The sequence below is a fragment of the Lynx rufus genome, unplaced genomic scaffold, assembly GCF_022079265.1.
Source record: "Lynx rufus isolate CCGP_SWC_20201006 ecotype Redwood Valley unplaced genomic scaffold, mLynRuf1.p SCAF_3, whole genome shotgun sequence".
Taxonomy (NCBI): domain Eukaryota; kingdom Metazoa; phylum Chordata; class Mammalia; order Carnivora; family Felidae; genus Lynx; species Lynx rufus.
Window position 1 is genome coordinate 65,002,383 of NW_025814845.1, and position 18,298 is coordinate 65,020,680.

General features: G+C 37.9%; 1 protein-coding gene and 1 pseudogene across 2 annotated transcripts in view; one reads left to right on the top strand and one right to left on the bottom strand.

Moving 5' to 3' along the window:
- COPS4 (COP9 signalosome subunit 4) overlaps positions 1-18,298 on the top strand; it is a 44,360-nt gene that overhangs the window by 2,159 nt on the left and 23,903 nt on the right. For both annotated transcript variants that reach the window (XM_047091465.1, XM_047091464.1), the window contains exons 2-4: positions 15,014-15,093; positions 16,931-17,082; positions 18,040-18,143. In XM_047091465.1, coding sequence (XP_046947421.1) covers positions 15,014-15,093; positions 16,931-17,082; positions 18,040-18,143 — 336 coding nt within the window. The remainder of the gene's footprint in view (positions 1-15,013; positions 15,094-16,930; positions 17,083-18,039; positions 18,144-18,298) is intronic.
- Positions 6,421-7,106, bottom strand: LOC124520535 (60S acidic ribosomal protein P1-like; annotated as a pseudogene).

Below are 18,298 nucleotides of genomic sequence, written 5' to 3' on the forward strand. Positions count from 1 at the left end.
AGATTCAAGGGAAGGAGAGATGGAGTCTACCTCTTTATGGGAGGAGTAGCCAAGTTACATTGCAAAGGGGCATGGGCAGATGGGAGTATGATTCATTAGAGGCCATTACTCTAACCATCTACCAGATGAGGTTATTATGAAAATAAAATAAATAATGTGCTTGATAACTCATAGCCAGTGCTTTCTGAGGAAAGTCTTGGCCTTGCCTGCAGGTATATCTGGTCCTTCATGGACAAGAACATGTCAGGATAATTATTTTCATAACAAAACAGTTCTGCCAGCTACATGTCTATGAGGAAAACACTCTTGAAATCTGTCAGTAGTTTTAGGATTTATGTTAGGAATTGAATGACAGAGGAATCCTTGTTAAGGAATGGCAGAGTACATTTGCTTCTAAAATACTGATACTGTGTATTCCCAGCAATTAGCAGAGTATCTGTAACAGAATAGTCCTTTAATAAGTATTGGGTTGAATCATTGAATAGCTAGAAAGGTGTAGAGCTTATATTTGAACCCAGGTTTGTCTACTCTAAAAAGCTTATTTTTAACCTACTTGCCTATATGTCTTTTCTTGTCCAATCTTCAGTAAGAAATGCCTTCTCAAGGGACGCCTGGGTGGCTCAGTCGGTTGAGCGTCCAGCTTCGGCTCAGGTCATGATCTCATGGGTTCTGTGTCTCCCTCTGTCTCTGCCCCTCCTCCACTCATGCCTGTCTGTCTGTCTGTCTGTCTCTCGGTCTCTCAAAAGTAAATAAACAACAACAACAAAAAAATGCTTTCTCATAACCATGAATTAACAGAACATTCTAAAGTCGATGCAAGAAATTAGCCGTACGAGATTTCATTTTTGCAGATTTTATAAATTGCTTCTCTACGTATTATACATTGTGTTCATTATCCTCATACAAAGCTTTAGAAGAGGAGAACCTTGAAGAGGGAGCATTTGAATAGGTAGCTGTTGTGATAGCCTGTCTTATTTACTTGGCTAAAACCTACTAGTTCTTTGAAACTCAGTTGCAATGTTATTTCTTCCAAAAAGCCTTCTCTAAACAGCCACCAACACACATTCATAACTACCCTCACAGAGTACCTGGTTAGTTGCTGTTAGCCCAGTGGCAGACAATTTTTACTTCTACCATAGCACTTGTTTGTTTACTTGTCTGCTTTTTCAGTTGGAATGTGATCTCTTTGAGGACAAGTATGATCTTACAGATTATAGGTCTTTGTTCAGTTAATTCTGTAGAATAGGGCCTTTTTTTTCCTTCTTCTCAGTTCTCTATAAGGAAGGTACCCAGAAGAGGATAGCAAGCCTTTGGAGTCTAAACATTTCATTTTACAAGAAGCTGTTAGCCTAGAGAAAAGAGAGTAACGGGAGACCTTTTAGCTTTCTTTGACTATTAGAAAGGCTATTTTGCAGAAAAGAAAATAGACTCCTCTATCTTACAGAGGTAGACTTTGGATTAGAACTTTCTAATAATAGAGTGGAATAGAAATGTCAAAAAATGGGGCACCTGGGTGGCTCAGTTAAGCATCTTAACTTCGGCTCAGGTCATGATCTCGCCTTTCATGAGTTCCAGCCCGCATTGGGCTCTCTGCTGACAGTGCAGAGCCCACGTCAGATCCTGTCTGTCCCCCTCTCTCTGCCCCTGTCCCTTTCGTCCTCTCACTCTCTCTCAAAAAATAAGTAGACATTAAAAAAAAAATGTGAAAAAATGGAGGACACACACACATATTGGAGGATAGACTGTTTAATCTCCAGGGCCCCTTGTAACTCAGATTCTCTGGTTCTCTGTTATTCCCACATACAAGTTTTAGTGGTTCCCATCTCAAGAGTGAAGTTCCTTATCATATAGTGTTATGTTTGTTTACATCTTTGCTTACATATTTTAATCCTTAACAAGTAATATTTACATTACATATGAGAAAACTGAAGTACAGAGGTGAAGTATGCTCGAGGCCACATAGCTAGTGGCAAGGCCATGATATATCCTATCTGTTTGGCTCATAGCCCTAAACTCTAAACACATGTACCTTTTGGACTTATATTATTTTCCCCAAACTGGACTACATTTTAGGTAGTGATTTTTTTTGGGGGGGGGCCTAGAATACCTGTCTGCCTCTACTCTTTCCCACTTGACACTATGTTGAAATATTTAGAATGCTTAAAGATCAACCTCATTTAGGAAATTATTCCTTCTAAGTATATTAGCACTTACCTGTTTTTGAGATTTTGTGTTTAATTTTCTGAAACATCTTTATGATATATCTGTGTGGATTTGTTTTATTTTATTTTTTATTTATTTAAGAAAATTTTTAATGTTTATTTTTGAGAGAGAGAGAGAGAGAGAGAGAGAGTGCGAGCAGGGGAGGGGCAGAGAGAGAGGGAGACATAGAATCTGAAGCAGGCTCCAGGCTCTGAGCTGTCAGCACAGAGCCTGATGTGGGGCTCGAACTCACGAGCTGTGAGATCATGCATGACCTGAGCTGGAGTTGGCCACTCAACCGACTGAGACACCCAGGCACCCCATGTGTGGATTTGTTTTAATATTTATCTGTCATTTGGCTTTTGCTGTGAAATAAACCACTCTAAAACTTAGTGGATTAAAACAACAGTCATTTACTTTCCTTATAATTAATTTGGTTGGCAGTTTGGGCTGGGCCCAGCTGGATGGTTCTCTGTTCCACATGGTCTGGGTTCCACATGAGCTCCTACATGTGTCTGTAGTCAGCTGCAGGGCAGGTAGGCAGTGCTGCTTCGGTCTGTTGGCTGGGGCAGTGGAGGTGACTGGGCTACATATTTCATTATCCAGTATGTTAGCCTGAGCTTGTTCATGTGGCCACAGCAGTGTTCCAAGAGAAAAGGATACATACAAGACCTCTTGAGGTCTGTCTAGGTTCAGAACAAGCACTTCACTTCTATCAAATTCTATTAATCAAAACAAGCCAAGATCAAAGGGTGGGGAAAAAAGCTCTACCTCTTGATGTGAAGAGCTACAAACTCACATTCCAAGAGGGCATAGATACAGGAGGTGAAAGGATTGTGTTTTGGGCTCCTGGGTGGCTCAGTTGGTTAAGCATCCTACCACCTCAGGTCATGATCTTGCCGTTTGTGAGTTCGAGCCCTGTGTCAGGTTCTGTGCTGACAGCTCAGCCCTCAGAGCCTGCTTCAGATTCTGTGTCTCCCTATCTCTCTGCCCCTCCCCCGCTCACACTTTCTCTCATTCTCTTTCAAAAATAAATAAAAATAAAAAAAATTTTTTTAAAGAATTGTGGTGTTTGTTTTGTTTTTGTTTGTAAATATTGCATTACCCTGGCTGTGCTTCATTGCAGTTGTTGAATCGGATAGATTAGATTCTTTTCATGGTCCTGAGATGTTTCAGCTATATATCTTTTTTTTTTTAATTTTTTTTTAACGTTTTATTTTTATTTTTGAGACAGAGAGAGACAGAGCATGAATGGGGGAGGGGCAGAGAGAGAGGGAGACACAGAATCGGAAGCAAGCTCCAGGCTCTGAGCCATCAGCCCAGAGCCTGACGCGGGGCTCGAACTCACGGACCGCGAGATCGTGACCTGAGCTGAAGTCGGCCGCTTAACCAACTGAGCCACCCAGGCGCCCCATCAGCTATATATCTTCACATGTTGCCTGTGTCCCATTCTGTTTTACTTCTCTAGGACTTCAGTGAAATCCCTCTTAGTTAGGCCCTCTTACTAGGACCTTTACGTCTGTTACTCTGTCTTCTGTACTTACCATTTCAGTGCTTTATTCTGGGTAGATTTTTCTTTTATTTTTTAATTTTCTTTTATTTTTTAAATTTTTTAAATGTTTTTTTTTCCAATATATGAAATTTATTGTCAAATTGGTTTCCGTACAACACCCAGTGCTCATCCCAAAAGGTACCCTCCTCAATACCCATCACCCACCCCTTCTCCCTCCCACTCCCCATCAATGCTCAGTTTAAATGTTTATTTTTTGAAGGAGAGAGAGACAGAACATGTGGGTGGGGAAGAGACAGAGGGAGACACAGAATCTGAAGCAGGCTCCAGGCTCTGAGCTGTCAGCACAAAGCCCGACACGGGACTTGAACCCACAGACTGTGAGATCGTGACCTGAGCCAAAGTTGGATGCTTAACCGACTGAGCCACCCAGGCGCCCCTAATTCTGGGTAGATTTTTCTGACCTGCTCCTAGTTTATCATTTCTTAAAAAGTGTCATCTGCTCTTCAGATCATCATTGAATATTTAAGCTTGGTTATAGTATTTTTTAATTCTATAGTTTTTGGTGGTTCCTTTTTCTTTTAAATATATTTAAAAAATTTTTAATGTTTATTTATTTATTTTTGAGAGAGAGAAAGAAAGAGTGCAAGTGGAGGGGCAGACAGAGAGAGGGAAATAGGATCTGAAGCCAGCCCTGCACTCACAGCAGAGAACCCAGTGCAGGGCTTGAACTCACAAACCACAAGGTTGTGACCTGAGCCAAAGTCGGACACTTAACCGACTGAGCCACCTGGGCGTCCAGTTTTTAAAAGTTTTTGTTCTAAGTAGGCCCCACGCCCAACACAGGGCTTGAACTTACCACCCTGAGATTGAGAGTCTGAGCCAGCCAGGCATCCCAGTGGTTCTCTTTTCAAATGACACTTTTTATGGTTTTCAGTTTCTTGCTGAAACTTTTTTTTTTAATAGTTTATTGTCAAGTTAGCTAACATACAGTGTGTACAATGTGTTCTTGGCTCAGGAATAGATTCCTGTGATTCATAACTTACAACACCTGGCGCTCATCCCAACAAGTGCCCTTCTTAATGCCTATCACCCATTTTCCCCACCTCACCCACTCCCCATCAACCCTTAGTTTGTTCTATGTACTTAAGAGTCTCTTATGGTTGGCCTCCCTTTCTGTAATTATTTTTTTTCTTTCCCTTCCTCTATGGTCTTCTGTTGAGTTTCTCAACTTCCACACTTGCTGAAACTTTAAAGCTTGAGTTTATCTTTGTAAACATATAATTGTACTACAGTCTTTCTGATAGCTCCAGTACCTGGAGTCCCTGCTTGTTGCTATTGTCTATTGCTTTTGTTGATTCTAGTTCATATTGTCATGTGCCTTGTAATCTTTGTTGGGCAAGTTATTTAAAAATATACTTTTAGAAACATTTGGACGCTTAGAATGTAATCTTTCAGAGAGGATTTTCATTTTCTTCTGCCAGTCGCCTGAGGGTTACCGAGCTATGACAAAGGCTTCAGAATTTTTTGGTTTCCCTAGATGATCCTTAGTAATCTTATTTCCAAAGTGCTAGTGTTTCCTCTTTTGACAAGCATGGGATTCTCTCTCTCCCTCTTCCTCTGCCCCTCTGCAACACACGTACTCTCTTTCTCTCAAAATAAATAAAACTTAAAAAATATAAAAATAGGGGCGCCTGGGTGGCTCAGTCGGTTAAGCGTCTGACTTCGGCTCAGGTCATGATCTCACGGTTCGTGGGTTTGAGCTCCACATTGGGCTCTCTGCTGATGGAGCCTGCTTCGGATTCTGTCTCCCCCTCTCACTGCCCCTCCCCTGCTCACGCTTTGTCTCTCTTTCTCAAAAATAAATAAACATTAAAATTTTTTAAAATAAATAAATAAAAATATATATGCGTGTATACAGATACGTATATATTTTAAAGTACATTGCATTAAGTACATTACTCTTTTTAAATGTTTTTTTTTTTTTTCAACGTTTATTTATTTTTGGGACAGAGAGAGACAGAGCATGAACGGGGGAGGGGCAGAGAGAGAGGGAGACACAGAACCGGAAACAGGCTCCAGGCTCTGAGCCATCAGCCCAGAGCCCGACGCGGGGCTCGAACTCACGGACCGCAAGATCGTGACCTGGCTGAAGTCGGACGCTTAACCGACTGCGCCACCCAGGCGCCCCACATTACTCTTAACAGTAGAGACCAATACATTTTCTCACATACATACATATGTAACAACTTAATCCAGAACAAGCTGGGGAATATTTACAGCATGCCCAGTGGTTCCCTCATGTCCCTTCCCAGTCACTACCCAGTCACTAGGAATAGATGAGATTAGTTCTTCTATATCCCTACCAACACTCAGGTTTGTTAGTGTTGTTAAAATATTACTCATTCTAGTGGAAGTGTAACGGTATTTCCTGTGCTTATAATATGCATTAACCTAATGAGTATTGAGGTTGAGTACCTTTTAGTATGCTTATTGGGCATTTGGATATTATCTCTAGTGAAGTGCCTATTTAAACATTTGGTCTGTTTTTTAATTGGGTTGTTTTTTACTGACTTACAGGCATTCTAAATATATTCTGGATAGGAGGGTTTTAGTTTTTTTGTTTTTTTCCAAATGACACGGATTACAAATCCATGGATTACAAATATCTTTACTGGCTTTCATGTTTTACTTTTTTTTTTTTTTTCTTTTAAGAGTTCAGCTTTTTATTGAACAGATTACAGAAGAGGCATAGTGAAAGAGACCAAAGCCCATGTCATCAGACTCCTCTGATTCTCCTTTCTTGGCTTCCACTTCCTTCACAGCGAGGGACTGCAGTAGTGGAAAAAGCGGGACCTCCTGTGGTGTAGCACTAGCTGCTGGGGCGGGTCCTCTAGCCCCTACCTTGCTGATGAGGCTCCTGATGCTGACATTGGCCAGGGCCTTTGCAAGCAAGCCGTGCCAGAAAGGTTCAACATTCACACGTGCTGCTTAAGGAGGGCATTGATCTTTATCCATCACCATCACCTCATTGTTCTTCAGGATGAGGGCGGAGTTGCTCCTGGCCAGCTCCAAGACGGAGGCCATGGAGCCGGCAAGTGCTAAGCAAGTTCTGAGCAAAAGAGTCATGAGCCAGTGCTGAGCGCTGAGCACTGACCGCTGAGCGCTGAGCGAGCTGATGCTGGGGCTCCCGGTGTGCTAGTGCTAGTCTCAGGATGAGATGAGGGCCTCACCCCAGTGCGGCATTAGATTCCTCAGAAGGACTGAGCATCTTAGCAGGAACAGAGGAAACAATGCATCACTTTTCTAATGGAATTTAATGGCTATTGATAGATATTCTTAATTTCAAAGAAACATCTGTTTTTTTATTCTTACAAAATTTTGTTTCTTGTGGTAAGAACTTTTAAGAATTACTCTTCTAGCACCTTTCAAATATGCAATACATGGTATTATTATCACCAGGATGTACATTATATCCCCATGACTTATTTGTATTGTAATTGGAAGTTTGTACATTTTGACCTCTTTCACCCATTTTGCCCATTCCCCTTTCCATGCCTCTGGCAACTACCAATCTGATCCCTGTATCTGTGAGCTTGGTTTTGTTTTGTTTTAGATTCCACTGTAAGAGAGATCATTTGGTATTTGTCTTTCTCTGTCTGACTTATTTCCCTTAGCATAATGCCCTCAAGATCCATCCATCTTGTTGCAAACAGCAAGATTTCCTTTTTTATGGCTGAATAATATTCCATTGTGTTTACATACCACATTTTCTTTATCCATGCATTCATTGATGGACACTTAAGTTGTTTCCATATCTAGGCTATTATAAATAATGCTGCAGTGAACATAGTAATTTACATGTCTTTTTAAACTAATATTTTCATTTTCTTTGGATAAATACCCAGAAGTAGAATTGCTGGATCACAGGGTGGACTTTTTATTTTTTATTTTTTTTATTTTTTAAGAGAGAGAGAGAAAGAGAACAAGTGGAAGAGGGGCAGAGGGAGAGAGAGAGAATCTCAAGCAGGCCTCACACTCAGAGAGGAGCCTGTCATGGGGCTGATCCCATGATCCTGGGATCATGACCTGAGTTGAAATCAAGGAGTCATACACTTAACCAACTAAGGTACCCAGGGACACCTATTTTTTTTTTTTTTTTTTTAAGGAAACTTCATATTGTGGGTTTGTTTGTTTGTTTGTTTTTTTGAGGAACCTTCATACTGTTTTCTATAGTGGCTGTACTAATTTACATTCCCACCAACAGTGCATGAAAGTTCCCTTTTCTGCATCTCTTCACCAACACTTGTTAGTTCTTCTCTTTTTGATAAAAGCCATTCTAACAGGTATGAGGTGATATGTTATTGTGGATTCGATTTGCACTTCTCTGATTATTAGTGATGTTGAACATTTTTTTTTTCATGTGCCTTTTGGCCATCTGTATATTTTCTTTGGAAAAATGTCTATTCAGTCCCTCAGTCCCTCTGCCCATTTTTTAATCACATTTTTTTTTTTTGCTATTGATTTGTGTGAGTTTTTAAAATATATTTTGAATACAAACCCCTTCTCAGATACATGATTTACAAGTATTTTTCTCCTATTCTGTAGGTTGCCTTTTTATTTTGTAGGTGGTTTCCTCCACTTGAAGCTTTTTAGTTTGATGTAACTCCATTTATTTATTTTTGCTTTTGTTGTCACTGCTTTTGGAGTCAGATCGAAAAAGATATTAATAAAACCAGTGTCAGGAGCTTACCACCTGTGTTTTATTGTAGGAGTTTTATGGTTTCAGGTCTTACATTGAAGTCTTTAATCCATTTTGAGTTTATTTTTGTGTATGGGGTAATATAGTGGTCCTGGTTCATTTTTTTGCATGTGGTTGTCAAATTTTCCCAGCACCATTTATTGAAGATACTGTCCTTTCCCCATTGTATATTCTTGCCTCTTTCGTTGTAAATTAATTGACCATATGTGTGTGGGTTTATTTCTGGGCTCTCTATGCTGTTCCATTGATCTATATGTCTGTTTTTATGCTGATACCATACCATTTGATTAGTGTAGCTTTGTAATAACTTGAAATCAGGACTGTGATGCCTCCAACTTTGCTTTTTTTTCCTCAGGATTGCTTGGTTATTTGGGGTCTTTTATGGTTCCATACAGATCTTAGGATTATGTATTCTATTTCTGTGAAAAATGCCTTTGGAATTTTTTTTAATGTTTGTTTATTTTTGAGAGCGAGAACGCGTGAGCGCTCACGAGTGCACTTGTGAGCTGGACAGGGGCAGACAGAGAGGAAGACAGACAATACTGAGCCGGCTGTCTCTGTGCTGTCAGGCTGACACAGGCTCAGATGTCACAAACCATGAGATCATGACCTAAGCTGAAACAAGAGTTGGGTACTTAACCAGCTGAGCCACTTAGGCGCCCAGGAATTTTGATAGGGATTTCATTAAATCTGTAGATTGCTTTGGGTAATATGGGCATTTTAACAATAGTAATTCTTTCAATCTGTGACTATGGAATATTTTTCCTTTTATTTATATCTTCAGTCTCTTTAATCAGGGTCTTACAGTTTTCAGTGTACAAATCCTCATCTTGATTAAATTTATTCCTAGTTATTTTATTCTTTTTGATGCAGTTGTAAAGAGGATGTTTTTTCTTTCTGGTAATTTGTTATTAGCGTATAGAAACACAGCAGATTTTTGAGTATTGATTTTGTACCCTGCAACTTTACTGAATTCATTTATTTTAACAGTTATATTTCTTATATTGTTTAGTTTTATTGCAACGTTTGTTTTGTTTTATTATAATTTAATGTGTGATAATATTATTTGAATTGTAAATTTTTATTTGCCTAACTGTGTTATAATATCTTCAAAGACTAAGGTTATTTAAAATTCCTTTAGTGTCATACACAGAATCTTATATAGCATTTTAAAAACCCTAGGTGCTCCCTTTCTTAATAAAAACCCTTGAGAAAGTCGGGATAGAAGGAACATACTTAAAGATCATAAAAGCCATTTATGAAAAGCCCACAGCTAACATCATCCTCAACGGGGAAAAACTGAGAGCTTTTTCCCTGAGATCAGGAACACGACAGGGATGCCCACTCTCACCGTTGTTATTTAACATAGTGCTGGAAGTTCTAGCATCAGCAATCAGACAACAAAAGGAAATCAAAGGCATCAAAATTGGCAAAGATGAAGTCAAGCTTTCGCTTTTTGCAGATGACATGATATTATACATGGAAAATCCGATAGACTCCACCAAAAGTCTGCTAGAACTGATACATGAATTCAGCAAAATTGCAGGATACAAAATCAATGTACAGAAATCAGTTGCATTCTTATACACTAACAATGAAGCAACAGAAAGACAAATAAAGAAACTGATCCCATTCACAATTGCACCAAAAAGCATAAAATACCTAGGAATAAATCTAACCAAAGATGTAAAGGATCTGTATGCTGAAAACTATAGAAAGCTTATGAAGGTAATTGAAGAAGATTTAAAGAAATGGAAAGACATTCCCTGCTCATGGATTGGAAAAATAAATATTGTCAAAATGTCAATACTACCCAAAGCTATCTACACATTCAATGCAATCCCAATCAAAATTGCACCAGCATTCTTCTCGAAACTAGAACAAGCAATCCTAAAATTCATATGGAACCACAAAAGGCCCCGAATAGCCAAAGGAATTTTGAAGAAGAAGACCAAAGCAGGAGGCATCACAATCCCAGACTTCAGCCTCTACTACAAAGCTGTCATCATCAAGACAGCATGGTATTGGCACAAAAACAGACACACAGACCAATGGAATAGAATAGAAACCCCAGAACTAGACCCACAAACATATGGCCAACTCATCTTTGACAAAGCAGGAAAGAACATCCAATGGAAAAAAGACAGCCTCTTTAACAAATGGTGCTGGGAGAACTGGACAGCAACATGCAGAAGGTTGAAACTAGACCACTTTCTCACACCATTTACAAAAATAAACTCAAAATGGATAAAGGACCTAAATGTGAGACAGGAAACCATCAGAACCTTAGAGGAGAAAGCAGGAAAAGACCTCTCTGACCTCAGCCGTAGCAATCTCCTACTCGACACATCCCCAAAGGCAAGGGAATTAAAAGCAAAAGTGAATTACTGGGACCTTATGAAGATAAAAAGCTTCTGCACAGCAAAGGAAACAACCAACAAAACCAAAAGACAACCAACGGAATGGGAAAAGATATTTGCAAATGACATATCGGACAAAGGGCTAGTATCTAAAATCTATAAAGAGCTCACCAAACTCCACACCCGAAAAACAAATAACCCAGTGAAGAAATGGGCAGAAAACATGAATAGACACTTTTCTAAAGAAGACATCCAGATGGCCAACAGGCACATGAAAAGATGTTCAGCGTCGCTCCTTATCAGGGAAATACAAATCAAAACCACACTCAGGTATCACCTCACGCCAGTCAGAGTGGCCAAAATGAACAAATCAGGAGACTATAGATGCTGGAGAGGATGTGGAGAAACGGGAACCCTCTTGCACTGTTGGTGGGAATGCAAATTGGTGCAGCCGCTCTGGAAAACAGTGTGGAGGTTCCTCAGAAAATTAAAAATAGACCTACCCTATGACCCAGCAATAGCACTACTAGGAATCTACCCAAGGGATACAGGAGTACTGATGCATAGGGGCACTTGTACCCCAATGTTCATAGCAGCACTCTCAACAATAGCCAAATTATGGAAAGAGCCTAAATGTCCATCAACTGATGAATGGATAAAGAAATTGTGGTTTATATACACAATGGAATACTACGTGGCAATGAGAAAAAATGAAATATGGCCTTTTGTAGCAACGTGGATGGAACTGGAGAGTGTGATGCTAAGTGAAATAAGCCATACAGAGAAAGACAGATACCATATGGTTCCACTCTTATCTGGATCCTGAGAAACTCAACAGGAACCCATGGGGGAGGGGAAGGGAGAAAAAAAAAAGACGTTAGAGTGGGAGAGAGCCAAAGCATAAGAGACTGTTAAAAACTGAGAACAAACTGAGGGTTGATGGGGGGTGGGAGGGAGGGGCGGGTGGGTAATGGGTATTGAGGAGGGCACCTTTTGGGATGAGCACTGGGTGTTGTATGGAAACCAATTTGTCAATAAACTTCATAAAAAAAAAAAAATAAAATAAAAAAAAAAAAAAAAAAAAAAAAAAAAAAAAAATAAAAACCCTAGGTGCTCAATTTTGTATGATTTTATATGGCAATATTAAATAATTATTTAAATCCTTGATTTAAATTAGGTTTGTTAGTCATTCCATATTATTATTGTGAAAAAGTAATTTCTTATTCTTAGATACTAGAATTTTAAAAAAGTTATTTTTATTTATTTATTTATTTATTTAATTTATTTTTTTGACATTTATTTATTTTTGAGACAGAGAGAGAGAGCATGAACAGGGGAGGGTCAGAGACAGAGGGAGACACAGAATCTGAAACAGGCTCTAGGCTCTGAGCTGTCAGCACAGAGCCCGACGCGGGGCTCGAACTCACGGACCGCGAGATCATGACCTGAGCCGAAGTGGGCCGCTTAACCGACTGAGCCACCCAGGCGGCCCCCCAAAAAAGTTATTTTTAATGTTTATTTATTTTTGAGAGAGACAGAGTGCGAGCAGGGGAGGGGCAGAGAGAGAGGGAGACACAGAATCCGAAGCAGGCTCCAGGCTCCAAGCTGTCAGCCCAGAGCCCGATGTAGGGCTTGAACTCATGAACTGCGTGATCATGACCTGAGCCAAAGTTGGATGCTCAACTGACTGAGCCACCCAGACACCACTTAGATACTAGAATTTATATATTAGAGAAGGAGCAAGTTAACATCTAGCCTTAACTCTGCACCTCACTTTCTTAGTCCATAGAAGTTGAGAGTTTGAGTAGGCAGTTTGTAATGCTCTGGCAAGTTGTACGATGTGGTTAATATAAAACTTTTGTCACTTTTTAGGTTTTTTTTGGGGGGGATGGTGTTTTTCTATATAGATTAGTTGATAATTATGAAGTAATGATTTAAAACTTAGGTTAATCAGAAAATTTCTGTGAGACATTGTCATCTTTGAATGTAATGTTAGTATAAAATAATTTATGGGGATCTAAAATTAAGAGGGCTTAGCCATGAATGTGAAGAATATGAACATGAAGAATAATCAAAAAAGAATAAACCATTGAATATATTAAATAAAAGCATACCCAGGGCAATAAAGTAGATATATAAATATAGGTATGGGAAATAATATATGTGCACATCTGTGTATGTTTATGTATACAGAAAATGAGATATTCCGTAATGAATTTTCAGATGGCTGAATATTCTTCCTCAAATTTTAAAAACAATTTAAAACATAATTTTTATTTTAAATCTTAATAAGATTTCCTTGCTTTATTAGAGTAGTTTCTCTCTTCTTTTGGAGTTCACTGTCTTTTCTTTCTGTATACCTTTCTTACAAAGTCAGTTTGATTCATTTTGAAAAATCATATAACCAAGGTTGTGAGAATATTGTATGGGTTTGAGAATCAGTAAATGTTGAATGGTAGCTTGAAGGTGTGCTTTAAAAATACAAATCATAAATTTGAATGAGTTTGGGCTCTATTCATATACATATTTTTTCCTATTTGTATATTTTTTTCTTGAGTATATTCTGGATGATTTTCTGAATAGTTGCAGTGCTATTAGGTTTGTAAAATGCATTAGCCAGTGCTTTTTAAATTTTTTTTTAACGTTTATTTATTATTATTGAGAGACAGAGAGAGAGCATGAGCATGGGAGGGGCAGAGAGAGGAGGAGACACAGAATCCGAAGCAGGCTCCAGGCTCTGAGCTGTCAGCACAGAGCCCAAGGCAGGGTTCAAACTCACAAACCATGAGATCATGACCTGAGCCAAAGTCAGACGCTTAACTGACTGAGCCACCCAGGTGCCCCAGCCAATGCTTTTTAAAAAATTTTTAATGTTTATTTTTGAGAGAGAAGGAGAGCATGTGCGAGTGCATGTGCAAGTGCACAAACGTGAGTACATGTGTGAGCAGGGGGAGGGGCATAGAGAGAGGGAGACAGAATCCTAAACAAGCTCCGTGCTGTCAGCGCAAAGTCCAGCATGGGGCTGGAACCCATGAGCTGTGACATCATGACCTGGCCTGAAGTCAGATGATCAACCAACTGAGCCACTCAGGTGCCCCTAACTAATACTTTTAATAAATATTACTATAAAGACAAAAGGGATAAAATATAGTATAATACTTGTGTACCCACCACTCAGTTTAAGAAATAAAATACTGTTTTTTTTAATTTACTAAAATGTTGAATATTTGAGTGCTTGTGATATGCTGCTCTAGGCATTGTGTATATAGCAGTCAACAAAACAAACAAAAATCCTTGTCCTCATTGAGTTTACATTTTAGGAAGGAATTTGCCATTGCCTGATAATTGTCATTGTTCCTATCTTTAGCATTTCCCCCATCCTTTTTAGAGTGCTGATTTGAATCTTATGTGCTCATGAATATTAGAATACTTATTAGAAATGATTGCAAATAAAGAATATGTAGGCACCATTTGACAACATAAAAGGTGTTCTATCAGTACATTTGGCTTGGTGGAGTTTATTTGGTACATACTAAGACATTTAATCTCTAATATTTGGTTTCACTGCCTAGTCAACACTATCCTATTGTTGGTGACCCTAGTTTCATTAGGTCCACAAGAGGAAAGCAATCTGGGTCACCTCATATAACATTCTTGTGTGTCTGTGTAATACACAGTTGAAGGAAGTATAGTTTATCTTTTAAGGCATTTGAAAGAAAGTTGACTTTTTAGTTTAAATTCCAAACTAAAACTTTTTCCAAAAAAAATGGCACCTTAGATCCAGTAACTGAGAGTTACAGATTCACTCTTTCTTGTGATGGGCTTGAAAACTTTTTTTTTTTTTTTCAAGTAAGCTGTATCCCCAATGTGGGGCTTGAACTTACAATCCCTGAGGTCAGGAGTTGCATGCCTAACCAACTGAGCTAGCCAGGTACCCCGGGGTTTGAAAACTTTTAAAAAATTGTGATATACTGTAGAGGAAATTGGAAGTGGCACCTTAGAATTTATAGACTGGGAACCTACAACAACAACAACAAAAATCTGTGGTGTACTATAAATAAAAGCACAAACTAGGGCATTATGAAAGAAACCAGCAGAAATAGAAATGAATAAACATCAGAGTTAGCATCAGAATATATAGTGTCCTCTGAAGATGCTTTTTATTTGGTATTGTTTCAGGTATCGTCAGATCTTGGAAAAAGCCGTTCAGTTATCTGGGGCAGAACAACTAGAAGCTTTGAAAGCTTTTGTGGAAGCAAGTAAGTAGAACGAAAATTCCATGTCTGCCTTGTATTATTGAGTTAGGACTTCAAAGCTTGCTCAAGCTTGTTTTATATCAAATTATCAATATAATTTTCATTGAGATTAAATTAAATATGCATTGACATTGATTTTAGAATTTAAACTATTTACAACTTGATTATTTTTCAGTAAGCTGTCTTCAGAGTTACATTTACCAATTAAGGTTTTGTATAGTTATTCATACAGTCACTGATGGAAGGCAATATAGCCTAATGATAAAGAGAATAGTCTAAATTCAACCTGGTCTGCTGCTTTATTAAGTTAGTTCCTTTGTGCCTCCTTTTCCTTGTCTCTAAAATGAGGGATTTGATAGCAACCCTGTAGAAGTGTTGGGAGTTTAAATGAGTTAATATACATAGTAAAGTGCTTAGAATAGTACCTGGCATTTAATAAGTGCCATGTAATTGTTAACTGTAATTAACGTTAAGAACATTCCTTTTGAATGGGGACTAGAAATTTCCGTTCTTCAAAACACTCTCTCCCACTTCCTGACTTTAAACATATCCAGTTATCTTGAAAATGACTCAAAATTCAGGCTTGAATTTATGCTCAGTTAACAGTGTTAACGATACTTGAGAGTGCTTTCATGCACATTATCATGAGAAGTGCTAGTGTGTGTGGTAATTTCTTTCTAACAGCTGAAAGTGCCTAATGGCACTTATAATGAAACTGTTTGCTCAGCTGCATTCAGTATTATCCAATAATGAATTCTAATTAATACATCATAAACTGATGACAAGCTTTGTTACAGGTTACTGTAAGTTACTGCCTCAAAAATTGTGGCCTGCAATGTGTGATGAACTTACAGTGCTGTTAGGAATGGTTTTATTGAGAACATTGCAATATGATAGCGAAAGAATAATGATTTTTATAAACTTTGATCTTTGTATAAACTTTGAATCCACTGAACCACCAAGAAAAGCAGTCTACTGTTAAAATCCTTTATATCGACTGAACAGTTTTTTCCCCAGTAACTGTTGTTTTGAGACTTAATTTATCTGAGTAGTGGTCACAAGCATGATGTATCTTTTAAACTATAATAATAATGATCATAATAGTGAACATTTGTTGAGCGCTTTGTGCCACATGTTGTTCATAGTGCTCTCTATATATTGCATTTGAGCTTCACAGCATCCTTATCCATATTTTACAGATGAGGAAACAGAAGCACAGAGAGGTTAAGTTTCTTGTGTGAGGGCATCTAATCATGCGTGGCCTCAGAGCTTTTCTTCCTTAATCACATACAGTAATAAAATGTTTATAAATAGTGTCATTAAGTATGTCTGTACATCTGGTGCTCACCTCAGTTATTATTTGTTGTTTTTATTAGGAAAGTACAAGTGTCAGTAACTGTCACTACTTGCTTTATTTAGATTTCATGAAAATTATTTCACTGTTTCTTCTTTAACTCCTTTTTATAACGAGGTAGGATGAAAGATGAAAGTATAGATGTTTCTGTACCTTCCCTTTGTAGAAGAATAAAGGAAGAGAAAGGAAGATATAAAATTCTTAAATGTAAAACAAAACTTTTCCCAGCCACTTGTTTCTTAGAAAACTTAAGGGACTTTTACTGGTGTAGTATTTAATGGTGTAGTCATTATATAATCAAATAATTCTGCATAAGGAAAACCGATTCTGTTATATAAGATGATATGGGTTTGGAAATCCCCGAATAATGCATTGAGGGTTGTACTAATATATATTGTTTTTAATAATAGTTTTAGGTAAAAATTGATGGCTTAATGAAAATTTGTAAGTTATTCAATTTTTTTATCTCTCTCTTTTTTTGACAAGTGGTGAATGAGAACGTCAGTCTTGTGATCTCTCGACAGTTGCTGACTGATTTCTGTACACATCTCCCTAACCTGCCTGATAGCACAGCCAAAGAAATCTATCATTTCACCTTGGAAAAGATCCAGCCTAGAGTCATTTCATTTGAGGAGCAGGTAAAAATCTATAACAGTGAGTTTTGAACATGAGATAGCAGTAATTATTTTGAGAGATATTATTACATTTTTAAAGGAGGTGATCATCCAATTTTATTTTTGACAAAACAGTGTGCCAAACAGCATGTTACAGTGTAAAAACTCCAGGATGTTGTAACTCCAGCTGACATTTGCTCAGATATTACAATTTGATTTATGAATCAAATATTATTCTTCAGACAATTTTTAAAAATCAGTAAAATTGCAGACTCTGAGTGGCAGAGCCAGGATTCAGTTCTAGATCTTTGGTCTTTGGAACTTTAGGCTTAGTCACTAACTGCCTTCCAAGTTTAGAAATGAGCATATTAATTTCCACAGTGAGGAGACTAGCTTGCACAGCATGCAGGTTCTTTGTTTTTAAAGAGGAGGAATAGGGTGGTGAGTAGTCTGTAGTGGCCAGGCCAAGTCTGAACAGCTTAACTATATTCTTCGGTGAATAGGGACTCAGGGGTCAGTGGCCTTAAACAGATTAAAAACCCTGGGACCACAGTTCAAAGAAGAATAAGTTATTCTATCCTCATTTCTGTTGGGAATAAAAACAGATTGTAAAAGTAAAAACTAATAAAAGTTAAAAAAAGAAAAAGAGTCAGTAAAATTGTTAATAAGGCTGAAAACTTAGGAAAACACCAGTGTTATATATACAGTTAACATAAACATAAAACTTAATATTTAAATTAAATTATTGCCATAATCCACATTGCAGAAATGTGTTAATTTCAGTTCAGTATTTTGATATTCCATGAATTCAGAATTCATTAAAAAAAATTTGGGGTGGTCTAGATAAATTTGCGCTATTTACTTGCTATCTTAGAATGTTGAATGAAAACATTATCACAATAGATAAACTTACCATCCATTTATTTTAATTAGTTACTAATGTCAGTTGAAATAATTTAAAATGTCTACCTACTATTTCAGGTTGCTTCCATAAGACAGCATCTTGCATCCATATATGAAAAAGAAGAAGATTGGAGAAATGCAGCCCAAGTGTTGGTGGGAATTCCTTTGGAAACAGGACAAAAGTATAGTAAATAGTGGATATTGGATGGAGATGTATATAGGATATGTATTGTTGTTCATTTGTGGGTTTTTGGTTTTTTTTTTTTACATTCTAGTGCAAGAAACATCATAAACAAGTTAATAAGTAATTAAATTCTGTAGTATGTTAGGTGTTAAG